This window comes from Monodon monoceros, unplaced genomic scaffold (genome assembly GCF_005190385.1).
Source record: "Monodon monoceros isolate NGI ecotype Baffin Bay Population unplaced genomic scaffold, NGI_Narwhal_1 Super_Scaffold_11, whole genome shotgun sequence".
NCBI classification, from domain to species: domain Eukaryota; kingdom Metazoa; phylum Chordata; class Mammalia; order Artiodactyla; family Monodontidae; genus Monodon; species Monodon monoceros.
In genome coordinates this window covers 106527029-106550541 of record NW_021703767.1, presented here as the reverse complement: position 1 = coordinate 106550541, position 23513 = coordinate 106527029, and the positions used below count along the sequence as shown (strand labels likewise).

Below are 23513 nucleotides of genomic sequence, written 5' to 3'. Positions count from 1 at the left end.
GTTTTTTTTTTTTCACCAGAGTTTTCAGCTTATATAGATCTCCATATATTGGCAGAAGCAGGAATCCCTAAATTTACTTTAGAAACATGATCTTTGACTCTAAGCCTAGTGAAATAATATATCCACATAATTTCAGGTTATGAAAAGAAACACACCTAAAATCAGTTAATTCCTTTTCCCCAGCTCCTTCTCATTCTAGGTTTACCAATTTTGCTGTGTTTGTCATTAGAAAGTCCATTTATAAAAGTATAGTTGCAACTCCAGAAGGATTAAAGGTGGAATAACTCGGAATGGATTTGGCTTCTAGAGCCATATAAATTTTTACTGTGTTGGTTTATCTTGAAATCAGAGTAAGTTTCACAGTTTAGACCTGTAAAACTGTGTACAAAGTGAAAAAAAATTTTCTATACATAACGGTGGTGAAAGAATGCGAGTGCACACAAAATGCTGAAATGATGCTCTTGCTTTCACACCTCTATGCCTGCTGAATTATTTCTCCCCCTAATACCCCTCCCCTCCCTCTCATCCTTCAGTGCTACCAATTCAAGTTACAACAGCTAATCCCCAGGGGGAGACAGTCCTAGCCCAGTCTCCCCACCTCTTTCCCCTCTGACCCTCTTCCAATTAATCTGACTGCAGTGTAAACCTTTGTGGTTTACTATTGTGCAACTCCCCACGTCTCCTTCGCCCCCCCCCCCCCCCCCCCCCCCCCCCAATTCAGGGGAACTCCCGTGAACGCAGTGCCACTGGCATTACTCATTCATCCCCATTCAGACCTTCCCCAGCATTTATTAAGGGCTCTCAGCTCCTGCCTCTCACTCTCCTCCGCTCCTTCTCCACTCACTTGAGAGCCTCTTGTCTCGTCCGCTCCCGACGTCTGTGGGAAGAACTTTGTCTCTTCAGCAATGCATCTCCCTGTGATTCTGTTTTGTGCTCTCTGGTCTGCAGTGTCGGCCGAGAACTCGGATGAATATGAGCTCATGTATGTGAATCTGGACAATGAAATAGACAATGGACTCCATCCCACTGAGGACCGTAAGTTCATTTTAACTGTTTCTCTGCTAATCCTAATTACATATCCGCCTCTTTGGGTCTAAGTATTATACATATATTTTGTAGCCAATGAAATAAGCAAAAAAAATTAGTTTGTTTTGCAAAAGAGAAAAAGCACGTTAGGAAAGGGAGAGTTTTCAAAAAGTTACTTCTGTCAGAGATACATAATGGGTCGAACTGTATGAAATCGCCTATATTCTCGTTTTGAGCTCCATGAACGGCAATTTCATAGAGTTCAACTTCATATAAACTTGCATGGTTTCTGTCATACTCGAGATATTTACATGCTGGTTTTTTGCAGGTATCCTGAAAGGAAAGGGGGGTACTGGGGATGAGTACTTGGGACCACAGAGGGAGGTCGGCATTTTACAAGGCACACCCGAGGAGGGCCTGGGCGGGTCGGTAACGCGTGTGTGTCCCGTGCTCTAGCTACGCCGTGCGACTGCAGTCGGGAGAACTCCGAGTGGGACAAGCTCTTCATCATGCTGGAGAACTCGCAGATGCGGGAGGGCATGCTGCTGCAGGCCACCGACGACGTCCTCCGGGGTGAGCTGCAGAAGCTGCGGGCCGAGCTGGGCCGGCTGGCGGGCAGCCTGGCGAGGCCGTGCGCGCCGGTGGCCCCCGCCGAGGCCAGGCTGGCCCGGGCGCTGGATGAGCTGCTGCAGGCGAGCCGCGACGCGAGCCGCAGGCTGGCGCGCCTGGAGGAAGCCGGGGCGCTGCAGCCGCAGGAGGAGGCGGGGCGCGCCCTTGGCGCAGTGCTCGAGGAGCTGCGGCAGACGCAGGCCGACCTCCGCGCTGTGCAGGGCTGGGCGGCAGGACGCTGGCTGCCAGCAGGTGAGGACGCTGGGCCGGGCGGGGACCCCCACGCGGCTTCGTTCTCGGAGCGCGAGTTGCGGGAAGCCGAGTCAGCCAACCCTCTAGGGGAGGCTTTAGTGGGAGGAAACACACACACACACCCTTCTGTTTCTCCATGCATGGTCACAGAGCTCAGACACACCATACAAGGCGGGAAAGTTGCTTTCAAAAGTAGTCTCCAGTCACGAGGAATCCAGAGGATAGATGTGCACGTAATCATCACAGTCTTGAAATAGACGTCAAGGGGCCCCAGACTGACACCCGATCCGACCAGGCGTTACAGGAGCTCTATTGGCCGGTTATAACCGTGACCTCTCTCGGTGTCAGCTTCCCTCCGTTAGGGATTTCCACTTCGTCTAATTTTAGCCGGCTTCTCTCTTTAGGGGAGCTCTGGTTCCCCGCACTATTTCAGGGCCCAGCCTAATTTTTAGGAAGGGTTTCCAATCCCTGGGCTGGCCCCTCCTCCCTGCCAGTTCCAAACAAAAGACTTGAGGCTGAATCTGATCTCCCAAGGGGTCCCCCCAGCCCTCGGGTCTGTGAAATGAGCGCCAGAGTGAGGTCCAGGGTGTGAGGTTTGGAATAAACCAGAGGCTGAGGGATCCAAAGAGAGACAGTAAGATGTAGGAGCCAACTGGTATCCAGGTGGCACCCCAGGGATGTGGAGGATCAGGGTGAAACAGGAGAGAGGCAGTTCAAACCAGATGCAACCTGTCGAAGTCCCATGTAATACTTAGTGAATTTTCAAACACATGTGGGCTCGAAATAATACATTTGAAAGACAGTTCAAGGAAATAAAGAGTAGATTTGGAGCCAAGTAACACTCCTTTGTAAATCAAAATTTCTAAGAAATGGTGATGTAACAATTGTGGGTTACATTAGAAAATCTGTGTCCTATGTAAGAAAATATTACTTACACTTTTCCTGAGCATCTTATGAACAGAAAACAATTACAAAAAGCACCATCCTTTCTTTATGTCCAATAAAGCAACTCTTATTGGATGGGGTAGGAGAAGAATCATGCATGTGTGAGAGCATGTTGCATTTAAAATTGCAGAAACCATACCAGAATATGAGTCTTTCCTAAATAACTGAGGACTATCAGTACAGAACATATTTTTTAAAATATTAAGTAGGGCTTCAGAGGGGGGAAAAATCATAAAATCAAATATACAATAGATCCTCAATGTAAGTGACAAGGAGACAAATTATAATTCTTTAGCTGTTTTAATGGATGAAATTTCTTGTCTTTTGCAAACCATGTAAAATCATTGTACATATCACATACCAGGAAAACTGAAGAATTATGCTGTTTCACTTCCACCTCTGCATACTAGTTAGAGCACAAGAGGGATGTATTTCTGAATTCAAAAATGTTAATTTCTTATTATAATACATCCTCTACTAATACTTTTACCCACATGCTTTGATTTCTCCTCTCTTGGTTTCCTGCCAGCTTGGCTCCTAAGGGATTCCTAATCATTCTGTTGTCAGCCTCTTAAGAACCTGGTTTTAATTCTGTTTGGTCTTTGATAATATAATCAGAAAAACCTATTAGTTAAAAGCCATTTCATGAGAGAGTTTCTGACATTTTAAAGACATATCAAGAGCCTCAATCACTGGCCCCCAAAAGAAGCCACAAAAAAACTTGCCAACATGCAGTTCTACTCCATGAACTCACATAACCAGTGCAGCCAACAGGGGAAGCTGGGTCTCTGAGAAGCAATCAAGGAAGGCTTTGGAATGCAATCCTAACTGCCTGGGCTTATTTAAACAGGAAATCAGTTCATGAGACTGTAGTTGGCACCCTCTCTGAACACTACTGAAACATTACAGAGAGTATGTCAAATGCCCATGCATATGGTGATCTTTTGTTCCATGATCTTTGATTGATTTAAATAACATAGCTAGGAAAGCATGTACCTACCAATTTCATCTGAAAAAAGAATCAACACCTCATTAAAAATTAATTTTTAAAAATCTTCAGAAATACAAATTATTCAGTGAAAAAGTTAATACCAAAGTATGACAGGACCAATTTTGTGCTTTAGTATGATAGTTATTTTTCTAGGATTTTCTGAACCTCATTATCTTCTCTGACTATTTCTAAAGGATAAGGTCCATCTGCTTAATTTTTTCAGGATGGAGCCTAGCCTTCAGCCACTTGTAGGCAGTTAGCTTAGTTTACCACACTTTGCATGGATATTTGGTTCCTGTAAGTTCTATTCACCAGTTAGTCTTTAAAAGCTCTGAGAGTTTGCTTTTTAAAGCTATCTTACGGTAAATCTTCTTTAGGTTGTTATAAACTGAATACCTAGCCCTACTTTAGATTTTTAAAAATTCTTTCTTTATATGGTCTTTTATGCATATATGAGGTTAGCACAAGGCAGAGCTCACTTGTTAAAGGCTTTAGCACATTATTTCCTAGAGACACCTAAAAGGTCTTCACTTCAGCATCTGCAGCTCCCTGACTGGCCATGTGACCTGGAGATGGACAGAGATGGGAATTTACTAAGCTCCCAACCCCCAAGTTTGAAAGTCTCCTTCTAAGTGCGTATTAGCAGAAATATATACTCTATCCGACCCCGTGGAAGAATTCACTCTTCCTTAAAGGTTTTCTGTTACGGCTTACATAGCATTTATAAGCATGTGGACAGAGTAAGAATTTTTAAGCATATCTTTGGTCCACAGAGCTCTTCTCGACTGCTACATGCTTGTTCTTTACAGACTTGCAGAATATTACAAGGAGAATGGAAGAGCCTTTGACAGATAACTATAAAGCCTGGAGAGATTGTGGGGCTCATCGAAAGCAACACAGCTTACTAGTAGTAAAACAAACTGAATTCCAGCTCTTTTAGCCAAATCCAGGGGTTCTTCTACCACTAAGAGGCAATGCAGTGTGCTGGTTAAGGGTGTGGCTCCTGCTGCCAGAGTGCCCAAGTTCAAACCCAATTTTACCATTTCTCTGTGTGCCTTCTTTTCCATTTACATGCGTCTGAATGAGACAGTTGATTTTCCTTATTCCTGTTTTCTTTCCTTTATAGAGATTTTATACTTGGGCCCCTCAAGTCATAACATATTGCTGCATATAGTTTTTAACCGTAGTCATGAAAAGGCCCATCCTAAAATGCCTAACTGCCAGAATCATTTCGGAATGAATTTGTATTTTCTTTCATATTCTTACTCCCTTGCTACTCTAGGTTGTGAAACAGCGATTTTATTCCCCATGCGTTCCAAGAAGATTTTTGCAAGTGTGCATCCAGCAACACCAATGAAACTTGAGGCTTTCAGTGCCTGCATTTGGGTCAAAGCCACAGATGTGTTAAACAAAACTGTCCTGTTTTCCTATGGCACAAAGAGGAATCCATATGAGATCCAGCTGTACCTCAGCTATCAGTCCATCGTGCTTGTGGTGGGTGGAGAGGAAAACAGACTGGTCACCGATACTGTGATTTCCCTGGGAACGTGGACCCATCTGTGCAGCACCTGGAATTCAGAGAAAGGGCACGTGGCCTTGTGGGTAAATGGTGACCTGGTGGCTGCCACTGTAGACATGGCCACGGGTCACGTTGTTCCCGAGGGAGGAATCCTGCAGGTTGGCCAAGAAAAGAACGGCTGCTGTGTGGGTGGTGGCTTTGATGAGACATTAGCCTTTTCTGGCAGACTCACGGGCTTCAACATCTGGGATCATGTTCTCAGCAATGAAGACATAAGAAAGACCGGAGGAGCAGAGTCCTGTCACATCCGGGGCAATGTGGTTGGGTGGGCAGTCACGGAGATTCAGCCCCATGGAGGAGCGCAGTACGTTTCTTAAGTGTGGCGAAACTCTACTTAAAGCCAAAGAAAGAAACTCACATTTTAAGCATATGCCACTTGGGAAGGTCTAAAAACCTGAATGCATTATTAAGAACACTTGAGACTAATGAAGGAGAGAGTTGAGATCAATCTTTATTTATCTTGGCAAAATACTGAATAAATAGTCGAAGGGGAGACATTGGAGAAGGCTTTTGGGGATATTGTTACTAGACTTTATGCCATGTGCTTTCAGATTAATGCTGTGTCTTTGTCAGATAAACTCTCAAATAATGAAAAAAGACTGTATGGTTGAACAGAAGGACAATTGTTTTACTTTTCTTTGGCTAATTTTGTTTTGGCCAGAGATGAATTTTACATTGGAAGAATAATAAAATAACATTTGTTGTCCACTGTTCATTGTTATTGGTACACACCTTATTATGAAAAAATGATGATAGAACATATTTATACTACCATGTGACTTAACAAATACAAATGTAGTGTGTGTTATAATCAAATGTCATTTTTTGAGGAGATAGTTATATAAGTTATATTGTAAAATGGTTTTGTATTAATTTTATTGAGACTATTTTTGTAAATCTCTACTGTAAATAAAATATTTTATAAAAATGAGTCCATGTCATCTAATTGTAAATTTAAAATGTTTGGGAGCAAATCCACACTTTTTTTAAATCTAAAGCAGGCAATTAGTTTTCAGATACTAATCTGTTATGTAAATAGTAATAGTTACTATCGTTAGAAACAAACTATAGAGTTGTTTTAAGCATTGGCTTCCTATAAATCATAGGCAAGAAATATGATCTTGGCTAAGTCAATTCATCTCTCTGGGTTTTAGTTTCCTCAACTGAGAAATCAAGGAATTGAAGAAATAATGATTCCTTCCAATTTGATGATGCTATGAGCATATACAACTTTCTGTCCCATGTATACAGGGGAAAAAATATGAATTATATTCAGAGTTCCTCAGATTCACATGAGATGGTTTAGGACTGTTATTGGAGAGATCTAAAAATCTGGAAAAGAAACAATGACTTCTGCCCTTAATACACATCCCATTCTCTTACGCATAAAGGAGAGAACAGTCAAGTCCCTTCAACCTGTAGATGGGGAGATAACTCTCTACCACACTAATGTTCTCTTCCTGTAGAGGCGACGCAAGCAAGGGCTGACAGAAGAACCACAAAGCCACATCTGAACATCAGTAGGAAATGTGGTAGAACCACAGTGATGATGTGTCCGCCTAAAGGTAGGACCTGAACAACCACAGGTCATCTCCTGTTCATGAGGTGTGGAGAAGGGAGCCAGGAGTAATTATCAAACCACATTTTGTAACTAACTAGCCTGGTCCTTAGACAAGTTATTTAACTCCTCTGGAACTTCTCAGTAAAAGGAGGGGGTTAAACTCTTAGTGTCCAGTGAAATTCTATAAATCTAGGAATCTTTGAAGATATACTCATGGTATCAATACAGCTTCACCCTACTCGTGAGACCCACAAAGCCAGGGTGAAATGTCTCAAAGAAAATCCTTCCCAGTTTTGAGGTCACAGGTCAGTCTCAGACACTCGGAGATTACATAATTCAAGGTTACAGTGGCCATATGCGAGTCCCTGTTTAGCCACTGTCTATGACTCTGAATGCTGAGCTGAAGGAGGAAATACTTGACCAAACCTTCAGCAGAGAGTTAGGCATGCTTTCAATTCCTTTTCACATTTCAGCATGAAGTACATCTGTTCAAGAGACCCAAGATGATGCTGGCCAAGAGATATGCAAGTTCATATGCCGATAGAGTTCAATGTAAGGGAACTTCTAATTTTTAACAGGAATTACATGCTGAAGGCAGAGAAGAAACAAACTGAAAAAAAGAAAGTAACCCTTGAGTTACTAAAGTAGAAATTACCTCTGCTACAGCAGTAAATCTGGATAAGTGTTCTAGGGACTTCTAATTGTTCCCTGATATCTATTTTCCCTCTTTTCCTAAGTAACAGAATTCTGGTTTTAATGGTATGTATGGCCACTCGGAGTAAAGTCTCTATTTTCCAGCATCAATTGCAGCTAGATGTGGCCAAATGACTATGTTCTGGCTGATGGTGAAATAACGAATGTGACTCCCTTTCCCTTCCTCCTTCTGACTGATGGGAATACGGTAATCACAGCTGGAATTTCAGCAACCATCTTAGATCAAGAGATTTAGCATAACAATATAGAATAAGCTTGGGCCTTTAATATTATGAAGCTGTCTTGCCAGCCCTAGGCTGCCTGTCCCTGCACTTCTTTTACACAACAACAACAAAAAAATACACCTTTATCTTTTCTTCAATCCACTATTGGTTGACCACTTAATCTAATCCTGATCCCGTAGAGCAATTTTTCTTTTTAATAAAAAAGACCAAGCACTTTATTCCCTCAAAATACTCAGACTATATGTACAAAATACACTTTACAGTCTCAGGAAGCTGGCTATCTGACTCTTTTCTTTAAACTAATAGCATTTAATGAGTTTTAGAATACACAGTGTCAGCAAAAGGAGGAAGTAAGAAATGTGTAAAATAGTAATAAAATAATCTAAAGAGAAATATCAGCGTGCTGGCTTAGTCTAGCACACTGGCAAAGAGTTTCACTCACCAGGATAGTTACTGAGGGCATCATCATATTATAGCACAGTAAAAGAACTGTGCAAGATGGCTCAAGTTATTCAGAGGAAAAAATACATGTATAACTAATATATAATACATTACATGTACAAAATATAAAATATTATGTATGTGTGCTAGAGTGACAAACTGTCCTGGTTTGCCTAGGACCAACCCAGCTTTAGTACTGATAGTCCCCTGTTCCAGGAAATCCTTCAGTCCTAGGCAAACTGTGACACTTTGTCACTCTAATACCTACATATGTATGTAAGTAGAGCAACTTTTTTGCAGAGAGAGTATCTGAACAAGATAGAGTTGATATATTTTCCTTGTCTATTGCAATGTGAGTTGGCTTTTAATTAAGTATTAATTCCTTTAAAAAAATCCAGAACAGTTGACTATTAAGTATATATTATAGAATATTAGAGCTAGGTATTTGCAATTACTCAACTAACTTCACTTTAATAAACAGATTTGAAAACAAAGAAGAAACTATAATTGATTTTTATTTCATCTCTTCTTAAATTTTATATTAGAAAGCTCTTCTTTGAGAAGCTTACTAAGGCCAAATGTTTCCAGAACTGTATTTTAGCCACTAAGAAATAGCACTCAAAGACTTCCCTGGTGGCACAGTGGTTAAGAATCCACCTGTCAATGCAGGGGACATGGGTTTGAGCCCTGGTCCGGGAAGATCCCACATGCCGCGGAGCAACTAAGCCCATGCGCCACAGCTTCTGAAGCCTGGGTGCCACAACTACTGAAGCCCGCGCCTAGAGCCCGTGCTCCGCAACAAGAGAAGCCACTGCAATGAGAAGCCCGCGCACCGCAACGAAGAGTAGCCCTCACTTGACGCAACTAGAGAAAGCGTACGTGCAGCAATGAAGACCCACCACAGCCAAAAAGAAAAAGAAAAGGAAGGAAGGAAGGAAGGAAGGAAGGAAGGAAGGAAGGAAGGAAGGAAGGAAGGAAGGAAGGAAGGAAGGAAGGGAGGGCGGGCACTCAAAAAGTTAAAAATCTTGGTCAAAGTAATTGTATGTGTTCACTTATATATTCCTGGATTCAGTGAACTTGAAAACTCAGATTGCTGACCCTTGCATTCGGTTTTATAAATCTGGAGTATAGAAGAAAGCTTGCTGGGCTTGGGGTCAAAAACACAACATTCAAATCCTAGTACCATTACCCACTAACTATAAAATGTCAGGCCTGCTAACTAATCTTTATGAATCTCAAATTAGCCAAAAAACTGGGGATAACAGGACTTACCTACCTTGCTGAAGGGGCATTATGAAAATGATACAACAAGAGATAATGTATCTAAAAATGTTTTATAAACCCTAAAATAATTTTTGAAATGAAATAGTTATCATAAAAATGTTTTTCAAGTTGTTCCCAGTGGATTAAATAAAAAATAAGCAAACACAAATACAAACAAATAAATATAAAGATTCCCTTCCATCGTGGGTAAGTTATTCTCAGAGTTCGGCCCATGGATGCTTATAACTGTGCAGGCCTTATTCTACTCCACAGCAACATCTGCTGGTGAAGTCAGGAAGGTGCAAACTCTGGCGTGCATCAGATCCAAGACTTGGTTAACGATTCAGAAGAGATTCTTTTCTGATTTAAGACGTGTCTCTATTTCTTGGTGCACATTTGTATTGACTTCTATAACATTATATTTAATATTTCCCTATATCTATTAATATTCACGTTGAATATTCTTAATGAGATTACTTTGGCAGCCTGTTTTCTAGAATATTTGATTAGTAAATTCTTTCTCAACAACCTGTAATATGGTGAACTTAAAACCTTTTCCTTGAAGAATAACTGTATCGTGAATTTTTAATGGCTAAGTATCTCCCCAGAAATTACAAAACTACACAAATGGATGTGATTCTGCCTTTAATATTTTAATATGGACTTGGTATAAAGCAGACACTCAGTGATGACAGTAACGATGACGATGATTATGATGATGGTGATAAAAAGAAGAATCATGGTAACCGCTGATGAACTGTGGGCCCGGCACCGTGCGAAGTATAGCTGCTTTATCTATTTAAGCCTCACATCCACACTATTTGGTACGTATTATCACTGCCACAATAAACGGGAGGTCAATTTTCTATCTCAATTTCTCTGAGACAGCTCACCAATCAGTGGTTTGAACTTTGTCTCACACTGAGAAAGAAATGAGGTGAATTTATCATAATTAACTAGACAGTCTTTTCTAGGCCATTGCCAGGAAGTCAGAAAGGAATCTGGACTCTTGCTGAGACAAGATTACATTTCTTTCCAAAGACTTTCTACTTAAGTTTCAAATCATTTGAGGTCATCTTGTGATTTGTGCCAGAGGACCGTGTAAAAGGCATATTGACAGAGAGGAATATTTCCTTATTATGATCACTGATTCAGAAATGCAGATGAAAGGACGTCACTGTTTTTAGTTTTGATAGTAGTGGTGTGTATTGCATCAGAGTTCCAAATAAAAATTTGGAAAGGATTTCCCCATAGGCTCTCAAATAATCCCTTACAGTTTGTGATATCCTCATTTTAGGGATCACCAATAATATTGTCAACTTCCTAGGTGAAAGATACGCTAACTCATGCTGCACTAAGCATTGGTTGTGCTTTTATATTCCAGTACTGGACAGGTTTAACAAAGCATTTTCACATAGCAAAGAACAAATTTGAAGAATTATTCAGGACCACTGAAAAACATATCTCCCACTCTGAAAAGGTTCTGACGTTACAAAATATTAAATTGCCCTGATATGATTTAAGCAGAAAACAAATTAATTACCCAAGGGACATCCTTGTCTTATCTTTTTAATTCAATGGGAAAGCATTCAACATTTCCTCATTAAGTATGATTTTAGATGTAGGTTTTTGCAGATATCCTTTATTAGATTAAGGATGTTCCCTCTATTGCTAGTTTGCTGAGAGGTTTTTTTTTTTTTTAATCATGAACAGACTTTGAATTTTACAAAAGGAAAGGAGATATATATATATATATCTTAGTTATATACATATATATATATTATGTCCTCTTCATGTTTCAGGAAGTTCTCCAAAATTCCTAGGTTGCATTCTTTATTTTTTTTCATGAATGGACACAGAATTTTATGAGATGCTTTTACTGATCAAATGACTTTTTTCCCTTTTAGTCTTTTACTGTGGAGAATTACATCTTGAATATTGTCATCCTTGAATTCCTGGGATAACTTTTATAAAAAGAGGATAACAATAGTTCCTCCCTCATAAGCTATTAGGAGAATTATATGAGTTAAAAGACTAGTACCTGGTACAGAGTAAGAACTCAACGAATGTTAACTATTATATTCTTTATGCATTGCTAGAATCACTTTGCTAAAATTTTTGTGATTTGTGCATCTCTGTTCATAATTAGGATGGGTCTATATTTTCCTTTCTTATATTGTCCTTTGGTATTGATATCATGGCTATACCAGCCTTATAGAATTAGCTGGAGAATGTACTTTTTTTTTTTAATTACCACATTAATTTATTGTCAACACAGCTAGGTGCAGGCAGGCATATATAATAACATGTGTAAACTACCAAGCAAGCAGAATAAAAGGGAAACTGTACTGTGATTCACCTGCAAGGTACTGTGCACGTACTCATTAAAGCAGTATTTTAGGTTCTGTTTTGTAGTTTCATTAATATTGTTATACAAAAATCTGTGCCCATACATTCCCATAATGCTTTGTTTTTCATCTTTATTGGAGTATAACTGCTTTACAATGATGTGTTAGTTTCTGCTTTATAACAAGGTGAATCAGTTATACATATATATACATATATATAGCATATATACAGTTATATATATATATAGCATATATACATATATATATAGCATATATACAGTTACACATATATATACCCCCATATCTCCTCCCTCTTGCATCTCCCTCCCACCCTCCCTATCTTCTTTTTTAATTATATGAAAAAGTTTAGATAAGACTGTAATTACTCCTTGCATATTTGTTCTAATTTGCATATAATACTAAATGTGACAGGCTTTTTTTTTTTTTTTTTTGGTGGGTTGATTTAAAAATACTGACAGAATTGTCTTATTAGATATAGCGACATTCAGGTTCTCTATCTCCTTAGCGTTCAAGTATTAATACAAATCAAGACAACATTCTGCTCGTGCCTTTAATCCTTTCTCCAAAAAGAGGGACTTTCAGAATTTCCTTCTCACTGGGAGAATTCAAAGAACACAAAACAGGCAAATGGAGTCTAAGCAATTTGAATAAATGAATTCATATTTACATTTAATGTAAAAGTAAATAGTATTACTCATATACAATCATTAATAATGGGAAGTAGTAAAACACTGGCTTGGAACTAGCCTTCAGGGATAAATATTTAACCCCATTTGACATTCTCTCATGATTGATTTAAGCTTAAAGGACGCATTTGGTTTGGAATTAGGGATAGACATGTATATAACACAACTGAAAAAATATGATCAATGGAATAACACCAACCAAGGGTAAGGGGTTAGTTGCCACTGGTACACCACAAGGCTTGCCTGGCCCCATTGGGTCTACCTTTTCATTACCGTTTTAAAATGAAGATAGAGTGATTCTGTTCATAAAATTTACAGATGACAAGAAGCTTGGAAGAATTGGAGATATATTGAAATGGAGGATCATTATCAGTGAGATCTTGGCATGCCAAAGAAGTGAACTGAATCTCTTAAGAAGTATGAAGGGATAAAAGTAAATATTTACATAAGGCTACTTTTTGGTACCCAGTATTAATTTACAACACTGTTGGCTACAGTCCTGGATTTTCAGGTTATCTACTCCTCATCCATATGGTTCTGCTGAGTTTACTATCAGCTCCTGCTCTGAGGGTGGCTCATGACCCTAGTCCGGCCAGTTGAAGTACTGTATCTCCCAGCAGCAATGATGGATTGGTTCAGAAATGGGCATGTGGTCAAACAGGGACAATAAGACTGGATATGGAGTTTCTTTTTCTTAACTGGTATTCATGATGATATGAGCTCATGTGAGCTCTCATGATGAGAGAGGCCCATTACATGAAACATGAAAGTGAAACCAATCCACAGGAAGCAGAACCGAGTAATGACTTTTTGGGACCACATTTGAGTCCTGAATCAATCCATATGGGAAATCTGAAACATTCATGCATTTTTCAGTCATGTGTGCCAGTAAGGAGTTCCTCCTCCTTCTTCTCCTTCTCTTCCTCTTCTTCATCATCATCATCAAGCTATTTATACCTGGGTTTCTGTTACTTAAGCTATAACTAATTGGTAAAATGGGATAATAATAGGACTTCTGTTATGGAATTCTTGTGGGGATTAAATGATTTAACCAGTATAAAATGCTTAGTACAGCATTTGGCATAAACAGAGCATGAAATAAATTCTAGCCATTGTAGTTATTACTGTTATTATAATTATTATTGTTATCACTGAATGGATGACAATTTTGTGGGGATTCAAGTACTGCCTGGGTAACTGAGCTGAATCAACCTAAGATTCTACAATTTTACAATTCTAGTCTAATAAAAACAGATCAAATCAAATAACTCTAACACTTTAGCATTTTCTGCAGAAGTAGAAAAATGGGAGAATAAGGATTAGGATAATATAAATCAAAGAGGAAAATCGAAAGGGGAGAAAACTACATGTAAAGAAAAAAGAAATCCCAATGATGCCTCCCAAGGCTGTTTTGCAGGGGATATATGACAAAGATTTGCAGAGCAGGAAACTTACTACTCAGAGACACAAAGGTCCCTTCCGTTTTGCAACTCAAAGTTTAATAAGCTTATGTGAGTGATTGCAGACTTTTACAGACACATCAGTCCTAAAAATCTGACCCTGAAATATTTAGTCCCAACCTTTTATAGGTTAAATTTTCATTTATTTTATGATGATTTTCATAGTGCCAGATCAAATAAACGAAATCATTTATTTTAAATACTAGCAGTTAATTCAGAAAGCGTATTTTGCGTTTCAAAAGATTTCTTTGTCATTGAAAGCGCATTTCAAAAAAACAAAACAAATACATGAGTTAAGTTCTTGGCAGGTGCAAAGAGACAATTCCATTTTTTCCCCTCATAAATCAGTTACTTGCAAGTCTAACTATCATGGATTTAAAATGTGTGGCGTGTGTGTTTGTAATTTCTATAAAATCTGTACCAAATATGTAGTCAAGGTGGTGAAAGAAGCATAATTGCTTTCCTGGACTTCTAGCAAATTTAGATCATGCATAAAGAGAAATTAGCAGTTCAGTCCTGTAGCCAAACCCCACTGTCATGGTTGGGGTTCAGACAAACTGGGCATCTGGCAGACCACTGGGGTGGCTGGTCAGATGTCCAGGGTTGGGGGCGGGTACTAAGAGCTCTTCTTGGGAATGTCTGGTATGGTGAACAAAATCCTGGTCCTTGGTGGGCTGTAGGAATTTTGAGAACTGGTGGACTAATTGGTTACCAGCCTGACTCTTGGGTGGATAGTTGAGCCCAGGGAAGAAAGAGAGAGTTTCAGATAAAATGGAACAACATATTCTACTGTGAACTCAGTACCATACTTTGACACTGGGAGCCAAGCAACCTTGCTCTGGCTGTCTACCAAAGTCTAACACGAAGGGGAAAGACAGGTTCTCTTCCCCATCCTACCACAGTGGACTGAGGACTGGTGGCTTCTGAAACTTCAGGGGTAACAGCACAAAGGGACAGAGGCTGCCATCCCGGGCAGGACAGTGTGGGGCAAGTCCATTCCTGGGGCCTCCATGGTAGCAGTCCACAGAGTTTGCTGGGCTCAGGGTGGTAGAGATGGGCATCACCACACTATGCTGTGGCAAGAAGAGAATACTGGGGCCTTTCAGAAATACTTGGTCTGGGAGCACTTTCCAGAGGGCTGATGCTCCATTTGAGTATGTGGGCCTGTGGCAGTCAAATGTGGGCCAAGATACTCATGGACCTCAGACATTTATATTAATGAGGGCTGGGGATATTTGGGTACCTATCAAATAATACCATATATTGCTCTTTGATCCCAAACCAAAAACAAACAAACAAAAAAAAGGTTTCTGATAGATCTAAAACCAAAGGAAAACAATACAAGAAAAGAGAATATTCTGACTGCACTAACTTGATCTCTTTCATACAAATATGAAAACATTAACAGAGATGTCCTCATTTGATACTTTATGGTAGTATTTAACACAATTATAAATCAGTCCCAAATCGTGTTCACATTTAAGAGGTCTTTACACATTCTCTGGTGTATTTTATCTAGCATTTTGTGCTTTTGGAAAACAAAGGATGAAGAGCTTTTCCATCTGCCACCGACAGCAGTGGGACACATTCCACTTAGTACAGACAGGTTCTGCACAGTTGGTAGTTGGACAAGATTACCAGAAGCACGGAAAACACAGTTCTCCAAATGAGACATGAAGAGCTGAAAGGAGGCGTGCGACTCATCTAATGAGTCCAAAGAATTCATCTGCCTGGTGAAGAGACCCTGACTCAGCCAGCTCAAGTAACCTTATCCATGTTCCCCAGCCACCTAGTGGCAAAGCAGAGAATCTAACGTACCTCTCAATACTCAAAGTCTTACTTTCCACAAACCACAACTGCTTCATGAAAATACTTTAAAATGATTGTTAAAACACGTCCCCAAGCTCAGCCATTGCACCATACCTTGGAGTATGCTCTTTACTATAACCTCTGTGTGATCGGCCAGGAGGTCTGCCTTGGTAATTGCAGCCAGGGACAGGTAGTTGGACATATTCCTGCACAGTTCCTTGTTGCCTCTGTGGAGGAATTTCACTGCAATGGGGATGGCTAATGCCATCACAGGGGGCCGGTTGTAATTCTGAGGAAATATAAGAAATCAACAAATAATAAGTGGTTCATTCTTTATTCATTTATTCATTCATCCGAAAAATATTTATTGAGCTAAGCTCTCAGAGTGCAGCTGTGAAAACACAGGGCCCACCTTATTTTCCTTGTATTTGGGAACTCTGGGAACTCTTGTTCTTGTTAGGGAGACTTCGAGGCAAACTGGCGTTTAATAGCATAGGCTAATGAGGGCCATGATAAGGAATGTGCAGGGGGATAAGGGAGCAAAAAAGGAGCGCTTAATCCAGTCTGAAGGGGGTGTCAAGGAAGACTTCCTGGAGGAGGTGATGTCTTCCCTGAGACCTGGTGGATGAAGAGGAAATGGCTGGGAGATAGCTAGGAAAGGAGTGGACAAAAGGAAAAGCGTGTGTGAAAGCAGAAAGGTGAGAGAACTTGTGCATCTGAGGAACTGTAAATAGTTCAGTATGGATGATGTGGGGTACACATGGGAAAACTGGGGTAGGAGATGAGAGAGGGGACTGGAGAGGTAAACAGGCTTAATTATGAAAGGTCTGCCACCATGCTAAGGAGTTTGGAATTGATCTTTAGGGTGATCAGGAGTCACTGATGAGAGGAATAACTTAGATTTATACTTGAGAAAAAAAAACCTACGGAAAGTTGAATCAGTTGCTTCCTGACTGTATGTTAAAAACTTAAGTTTCGACTGAGATTCGGAAGGAAAAAGATGAATGAACGTAAGGCTAAAAACTAAAGGAATTCTGGATCCTGAAATAATTCTCTTTTTGATGTACTTTGTGACTGAACATCAATATCCTTACATACACAATAGTGCCATCAGCATTCAATTACCTAATTAGGGGATACTATTTGGAAAATACAAATTGTTTTCTTACAAATGAATGATACGTCTTCCCTACCATTAACCATTCTAACCATCAACCCCACCCCTTAGGCTAACTATAAAGCAAAAGTTGCACAGTGCACAATTTGTTCAACTTTACATTACTACATTAGAAATAAAAAGTGGTTGTTTTTCTCTGACTGTTCATGTGAAAAATGCTTCTATCTTTCTACCCATAGATTATCCCCTCTAATACCTCCCACGATTCTAGGTTTACGGCAGGTCTTCAATAAACATTTGTCAAGTTGAATAACTAATGAAGAAAATACAAATCTATAGTGATAGTTATGATTGGGAACCCAATGTGGTGGGAAGAAGGAAGGGCAGGTGATGGGGTTGGGAAAGGGCCTGCTCGCTCCCACCTTCTTGCTTGGGTCACCAACTGCCAGCAATGGCTTCCAGTGCCATCCATTTTCAGGGCTAGTTGATTGGGCAGGTGAGTTGTTACACACTCCTTAGCAAATAGGACTTCCACGGCCACCTCCCAGGTACTTCTAATGAAGGCACTTACACCCTTAGCTTCATGGGCCATCAAATGACTCAGACGTTGACCAACCAGAGAATCACATTTCCAAATGATAAGTTCAGGGATGGGCAAGTTACCCAATTATAATGGAGGAGCCATTCAAGGGCTCTGTGAAAGAGACTCTCTCTCTTCTGTCGTATTCAAAATGCTGAGAATGGAAGATCAAGAGTAGCTGTCATTTTGTGACCTCAGTAGGAGAGAATCTGTATGAGATTCAAGGCAACATGGATCTATCTGAGACAAGTTAAGAGAAACCTGGTGGCATCATTTGAGCCCCATGTATTAGGCTGTGCCTGAGGCCAGTTCTATCCCTAAATTTTTCTAAGTGAGCCAATTAAGTCTCTTATGCTTAGACTTTTTTTCTTCCCAGTCCCTAGAAACAGAAATAGACCTGATAAATCCATAATCCATTCCTGTAGTTCCACCCATTTTTCAGATTCAAGGATCAGTCTGACTCCTGAGCAGAGAAAATAGGTATTCAACAACCTAAGTTGATGTCTCACCATGAAGTCAGCCATGATGAAAGCTCTGACCCTATTCCTTGGTGACAAATCATGTGTTTATGTATCAGTTCCACTCAGTAAGTCTCTGTCTTATCCTTCTTAGAGTTCCTAACACCATCTAACTATCAGAACCAGGGCCTGCAGCCAGACTTCTCTCAGATCAGGCTTTATCTAGAGTGTCTCCGCTCCTGGTAATTTAACTGTGCCTGATTAGACTGGGCCATTATTGGAGTGATGAGCTGTCAGGCATCCCTGGGAGGCTGGCTGCTCCCCACCCTTCAGCGTTAGAAGTCTGCCTGTGTACTTGGCCAGGCCTTACAGAACTGTTTGCATCCACTGAGGGAAACTCACACCGAGGGATTTCCAAAAGGCTGGTGCATGATCAGGTATGCCAATTTACTCTCTCACAGTGACAGTCTTTTCAGGTCACACCCTTTCACACCATTAGGAAATCAGGAGCCAGATTACTAACCAGAATGTTCACTCATGGGCACAAGAGCAGATCAGAGCAAAGGAATATCTTGAGGGCTATTTCATCTAGGCCATGGTGAAACCTAACGGTCCTGCCCTACAGCCAATCCCCATGTCTGGTGATTGGAACTTTCCTCTCCATCAGATTAAGTCTCTACCCACCCTTCACCGCCCCCCCCAGACAGTGCTGAGGAAATGTGTCAAAATAATGACCCCATACTGAGCATCCTCTTTTTGTTGACATGCACTTCAGACATGTGGTGTTTAGGAAGCCCGAATGATTTGTCGATTTTCTCTGTTATAATCTTATTCTATGCCCGCTCCCTTAAGGTTACATTTAAGTTATACCCCAATTTGAACAGAGTATTTCCCAAACGCTTCCGTCTCATCTATCAATTTTCTTGGGTTGCCCCAATCTCTCCATAGTGTGTAGATTTTTGCTAGTTTACCTTTTACATGACATATCTTTGTCCCTGTCATGGCTGCCAAAGCTGTAGTTTTGAGAGTGGAACACAATCACACAATTCTTCTTAGAGCTTTCCAACAAAGAATATCATGCCCCAGTTACTTTATCTTTTCTGTCTTTAGCCAAAACAACTTGCAGCTAGAGAAGTATACGCCTTCCATTGGAGGAAAATGTCTCTAAGCATATTTACCTGTAACGTTTTGAGAAACCACGATGGTGGCATTGGAAGTACAACTCAAGTGTTTCCTACTAATTGTGAACACTGACAGGCATAGTAAAAGATCAGTGAAAATCATATTAACAGCAACTAATGTTTTTAAACCTTGGGAATGAGCTAACGTTTGCCAGCAACAATGAAAGAACAGGCTGTCTTAACCAATTTGGTCATATTTTTTTTACAACAATTCTAGATGTCTTAGGGAAAAATAGTGGGCAGCTATTGAAGTCTCTGAAGTGTGGTTCCAAGTGAAAATTATTAAAAAAATTTTTAATGTATAATATCATTATTAAAAAACAAAACAAAACTTTAACACACTCAATTTTTCTGTTTTCCTCCCACATATGTCATCTGGAAATCTCTCAAATGAGAAGAGAAGTGAAACATTAAGCAAAGAGCAAATAGATCATATAAACACCAAGGAATTGCCACCAAAGGCTCTCAATCTCTAAACAGCATCTAGACAGTTCCTAGTGTTTCAAGAGACCATGGGCACTAGTGACGGCAACAGGATATGAGTGAGGGGTTGGTAGGCCAAGGTGAGGCTGGGCAAACATGGGTCCTATGGACCTCCTTCCAATGGCTGAGCTTTGCTCTCAGGTGAAGCAAAAGGATTTGCTAATGCAGTAGATCTCAGGCCCCTGAAATTATTTTATCCCTATGATTATTTGGATCCTAGGAATGCTAATGGTATACATGCAGACAAAGCCCCTGTGAGTGCTCGTACAAATAAACCACTTTAACAGCAACTGTTAATGCCAGAGCTTATGCTACATCTTGCCCCTCCATGCAGATGTGAGCATGATGGCATGTGTATCTTCTTACGCACAATTCAATACTCAGCACTCAGGGAACAATTCAGTGAAGTACAAGGTAGCAATAAAGACTTGCTCATGGGGACAGTTATATCCAGCAGTAGAAACAAAACAAGAGGGCTTTGTTCTACAGATGCCAAGAATTCTATTTCTTGACTAGATTAGCACCAATTTGAGCTGCTGGTGGAGATTTTCCTTTGGAAAATGCACTTTGGGAAGGTTTCCCAGTGTTTTATAATTGAAAAGAATAAAGCTAAGTAAAAGAGATAGATATCTGAGGTGATAGCAACTAAAAAGCTCTTTGGTCTCAGGCCTTGAATTCAACTAAGAGCCGTAAAAGAGTAATCTCAAGAAATATTAAATGCCATATATTAAAATGGTTATTTTATTGTTTTTCATCCCCATCATGGATCAGATAATCAAATTTTGGATTTATATATAAAATGTTTGGTTCTTAGCAGCATGGCTATATATAAAATCTAAATGGCATCCACTTAAGTTTTCCCAGTGTATTTTCTGACAGGCAATAAGGGAATGGGTCTCAGGAACCTGGGGGGTAGGGGGGTGTCCCAATCTCCTCCCATTTCATGCCCCTGTCTTATGCAGCATTAAGTGAGGAAATGGTACTGGGGCCCACTCTGGGGTGAAGCACGGCTAGTACAAAAGCCAGAGGGCAGTCAGGTCTCCTGAGCTACTCATGTGTTCATTTGTCCATTGATTAATTCATTCAGGAAATATTATCTTGAGCACCTACTATGTGCCATTCACTGTTCTAGGTGATGGGACCATATCAGTGAATAAAACTAAGCTTCTATTTTGGCTAGGGGGAGACAGGCAATGAACGATGGCTAAAATAAATAATTAAATGACAAAGTGTTGCTGCTATTTTAGAGTTTCCTGCAGGTGATGATAATGAGGACAATACCAACCAGAGCTAATCCTCATACTGCACTTCCTGTGTCTTAAATATTTTATGTCTATTTTTTAATGTCTATCCATCTAATCCTCACAACAAACTCATGAGGCAGCTACTCTTACCTTCATTTTATAGATGAGGAAATTAGGGCACAGAAAGATGAAATGCCCAAGATCACCCTGCCAGTAAATGGTAGAGCTGGGATTGCCTATTGAATAAACTTCTAGATGAACATGACCAGTCCTGCCTCTGAGAGCTGAAAAGGAAATGCTCTCAACATTGCCTAAGGCATTTTGCATGCCAGCCAGGGACAGATTTTGAATCTTCATGCAGCATTAACTGGGGAAGAGGAAATAAGAAAACTGAAGCGTGGAATCAAGGTGAATGGATAGTGGGGGTTCCTTCTATAAAGAAGGAAAAACAGATACTTTTGGATTTTCCCACAGTGAATTTGGTGGCTATTTCATTCTTCCCTCCTCCCTGCTTTGGCTATCTCCCTCTTCAAATGATCATCAACAGTGTGAGAAGATGTGGAGGAAGAGATAAAAGCCAGAGCTTACTTGGCATTAGCTCTGCTAAGCGATTTGGTTGGTTGGGGAAGAGGCTGAAACCACTGTAACTTGTACTGAGGAGAAAACCAAGCATTGGCTCTCAACATCATGATGGTTGGTCTGTCAGTTCTCTAGAATTTCATTCTAGCCCATCAGTTATGTCAGTAATTACAACCCCCTTGAGGTGCATGTGTATTTTCTTCAACCCTCTTCAGGTTTGGATTTATCCTAGAATGTAATATGCTTTGTGGAGGGGGAGAGGGGTATCTACTCTTTCAGGATTTTTCTACAGGCAAACAAAGAAGCATTGGCCAACTCCATATAGAACCCTGGTCAGAGGAAGCTGTGGTTTGAAATAGGTACTTCCAGATAGTGGCTGGATCACAAATGGAGATTGCTTTTATAATAAAATTGTTCTTCGTGAGCAGCAAGTATTGTTATGCCCATTTTACAGATGGCAGAACAGAGGCTTGGAGAGACGAAATAATTTGCCAATCTCTCACTGATACGAGGCCAAGAGTATCTGATTCTAAGGCCCTCAAGCTCTAAAGCCTTTTGCTCTTCTACCTCTCAGCATCTCCTAAGGGAGTCAGAATTTCAGACTAGGAGGTGATCTGAGAGCTCACCTGATTCATCCTTCATTTTACAGATGTCTAAGGACACAGGGTGGGATGGCAGGATAGTATCACCCACCACAAAAGAAACCAGAACTCACAAGTGCATGCCTCATACATGTACAGATTCTGCACTGAGGAAGGTATAGAAGGTGAATTCTGAAAATTTTACAACTATTTTGAGGTAAATGTTGCAAGTTCATACAGTTAGGACCAAGAAAAGAAAGCAGTATAACCACTAATTATTAAAAGTAGAATAGGGGGCTTCCCTGGTGGTGCAGTGGTTGGGGGTCCGCCTGCTGATGCGGGGGATGCGGGTTCGTGCCCCGGTCCGGGAGGATCCCGCGTGCCGCGGAGCGGCTGGGCCCATGGGCCGTGGCCGCTGGGCCTGCGCGTCCGGAGCCTGTGCTCCATGGCAGGAGAGGCCGCGGCAGTAAGAAGCCCGCGTACCGCAAAAAAAAAAAAAAAAAAAAATATAAAAGTAGAATAGGAATGGTCATCTGAAGTAGGTTTGAGTGTAGGTTGAAAAAGGAAATTTAGGAAAAAAAAAAGGTTTTTTCTTGTGTGTGTGTGAACATATTTAGCTTCAAATGACAGCAAAGTGGCCAGAAAAAAAAATGTTTAAGAATACGGGCAGAAGAACTGGTGGGCCCTTGCTTGATCAGGTTGTGTGAGGCTGGGATTGCTTATCTTGGGAGGTAAGGTGGGCGGAGAGGGAATCTTTGTGTGTGTGTAGCTAAAAATGTTAAGTGGTTGACTTTAAAGTTGACCTATTGTTTTATTTTCCTGAAAAAACAAAACAGAATATGAGTCATCTGGATTTCTACATGTTTCCCACAAGAACCTATTTTACAAGTAGGACAAAATCTTCTTTTCAATATTTACCGCAGGCCAAAATGTTCCCCTTAAAATCTGATTGAAAGCTAAATGCCAAAGCTGCAACCACAGGCTTGCCTTTGGTTCGTGGGAAATGACTTTCTGGGACCACACCCCTAGGGGTAGCCTGGACAAATTGCTGCACTTTGCTCTGAAAAAGGCAAGTTTACATTTAGGGCTTTCCATCTTCCATTATTACACCTTCTGCCTGCTCAGAGGGCACACAATGGACGCCCTGTGACCACACTGGCCCTACAGGCTAGAATCTCCCACTCCTGTGACTCACTTGTCCCTCTCAACCAAGACGCCTAACCCTTAGCCCTTTTCTCTGTCCTTTCCCAAAATGTCAGTGCTTGTCCTCAGGGCCCTGCTCTCAACAATCTTACAAACTCATTCTTCTTGATCAGCAGTGAGTTTCACGTTTTTATTTGCTCCCCACCATCCCCTTTTTA

The 23513-nt window shown here is 40.6% G+C and overlaps 2 protein-coding genes across 10 annotated transcripts in view; one reads left to right on the top strand and one right to left on the bottom strand.

Moving 5' to 3' along the window:
* VEPH1 (ventricular zone expressed PH domain containing 1) overlaps positions 1-23513 on the bottom strand; it is a 278619-nt gene that overhangs the window by 219127 nt on the left and 35979 nt on the right. For 7 of the 9 annotated variants that reach the window (XM_029214795.1, XM_029214797.1, XM_029214798.1 and 4 more), the window contains exon 4: positions 16044-16218. In XM_029214795.1, coding sequence (XP_029070628.1) covers positions 16044-16218 — 175 coding nt within the window. Of the gene's footprint in view, positions 1-867; positions 993-7356; positions 7574-16043; positions 16219-23513 lie in introns of those variants that run through there. The other 2 variants (XM_029214802.1, XM_029214801.1) reach the window with 2 other exon arrangements.
* Positions 759-6329, top strand: PTX3 (pentraxin 3). The gene is made up of 3 exons (XM_029214803.1): positions 759-1035; positions 1483-1887; positions 5106-6329. The coding sequence occupies exons 1-3, from the start codon at positions 906-908 to the stop codon at positions 5717-5719; spliced, it is 1149 nt and encodes a 382-aa protein (XP_029070636.1). The 5' UTR covers positions 759-905; the 3' UTR covers positions 5720-6329.

What these genes read in the sequence shown, in the direction of transcription:
- PTX3 (XM_029214803.1), top strand. Translation starts at nt 906, where the DNA reads ATGCATCTCCCTGTGATTCTGTTTTGTGCTCTCTGGTCTGCAGTGTCG. An exon ending in ACTCCATCCCACTGAGGACC is followed by an intron (nt 1,036 to 1,482) that starts GTAAGTTCATTT and finishes CCCGTGCTCTAG; the next exon opens with CTACGCCGTGCGACTGCAGT. An exon ending in AGGACGCTGGCTGCCAGCAG is followed by an intron (nt 1,888 to 5,105) that starts GTGAGGACGCTG and finishes TTGCTACTCTAG; the next exon opens with GTTGTGAAACAGCGATTTTA.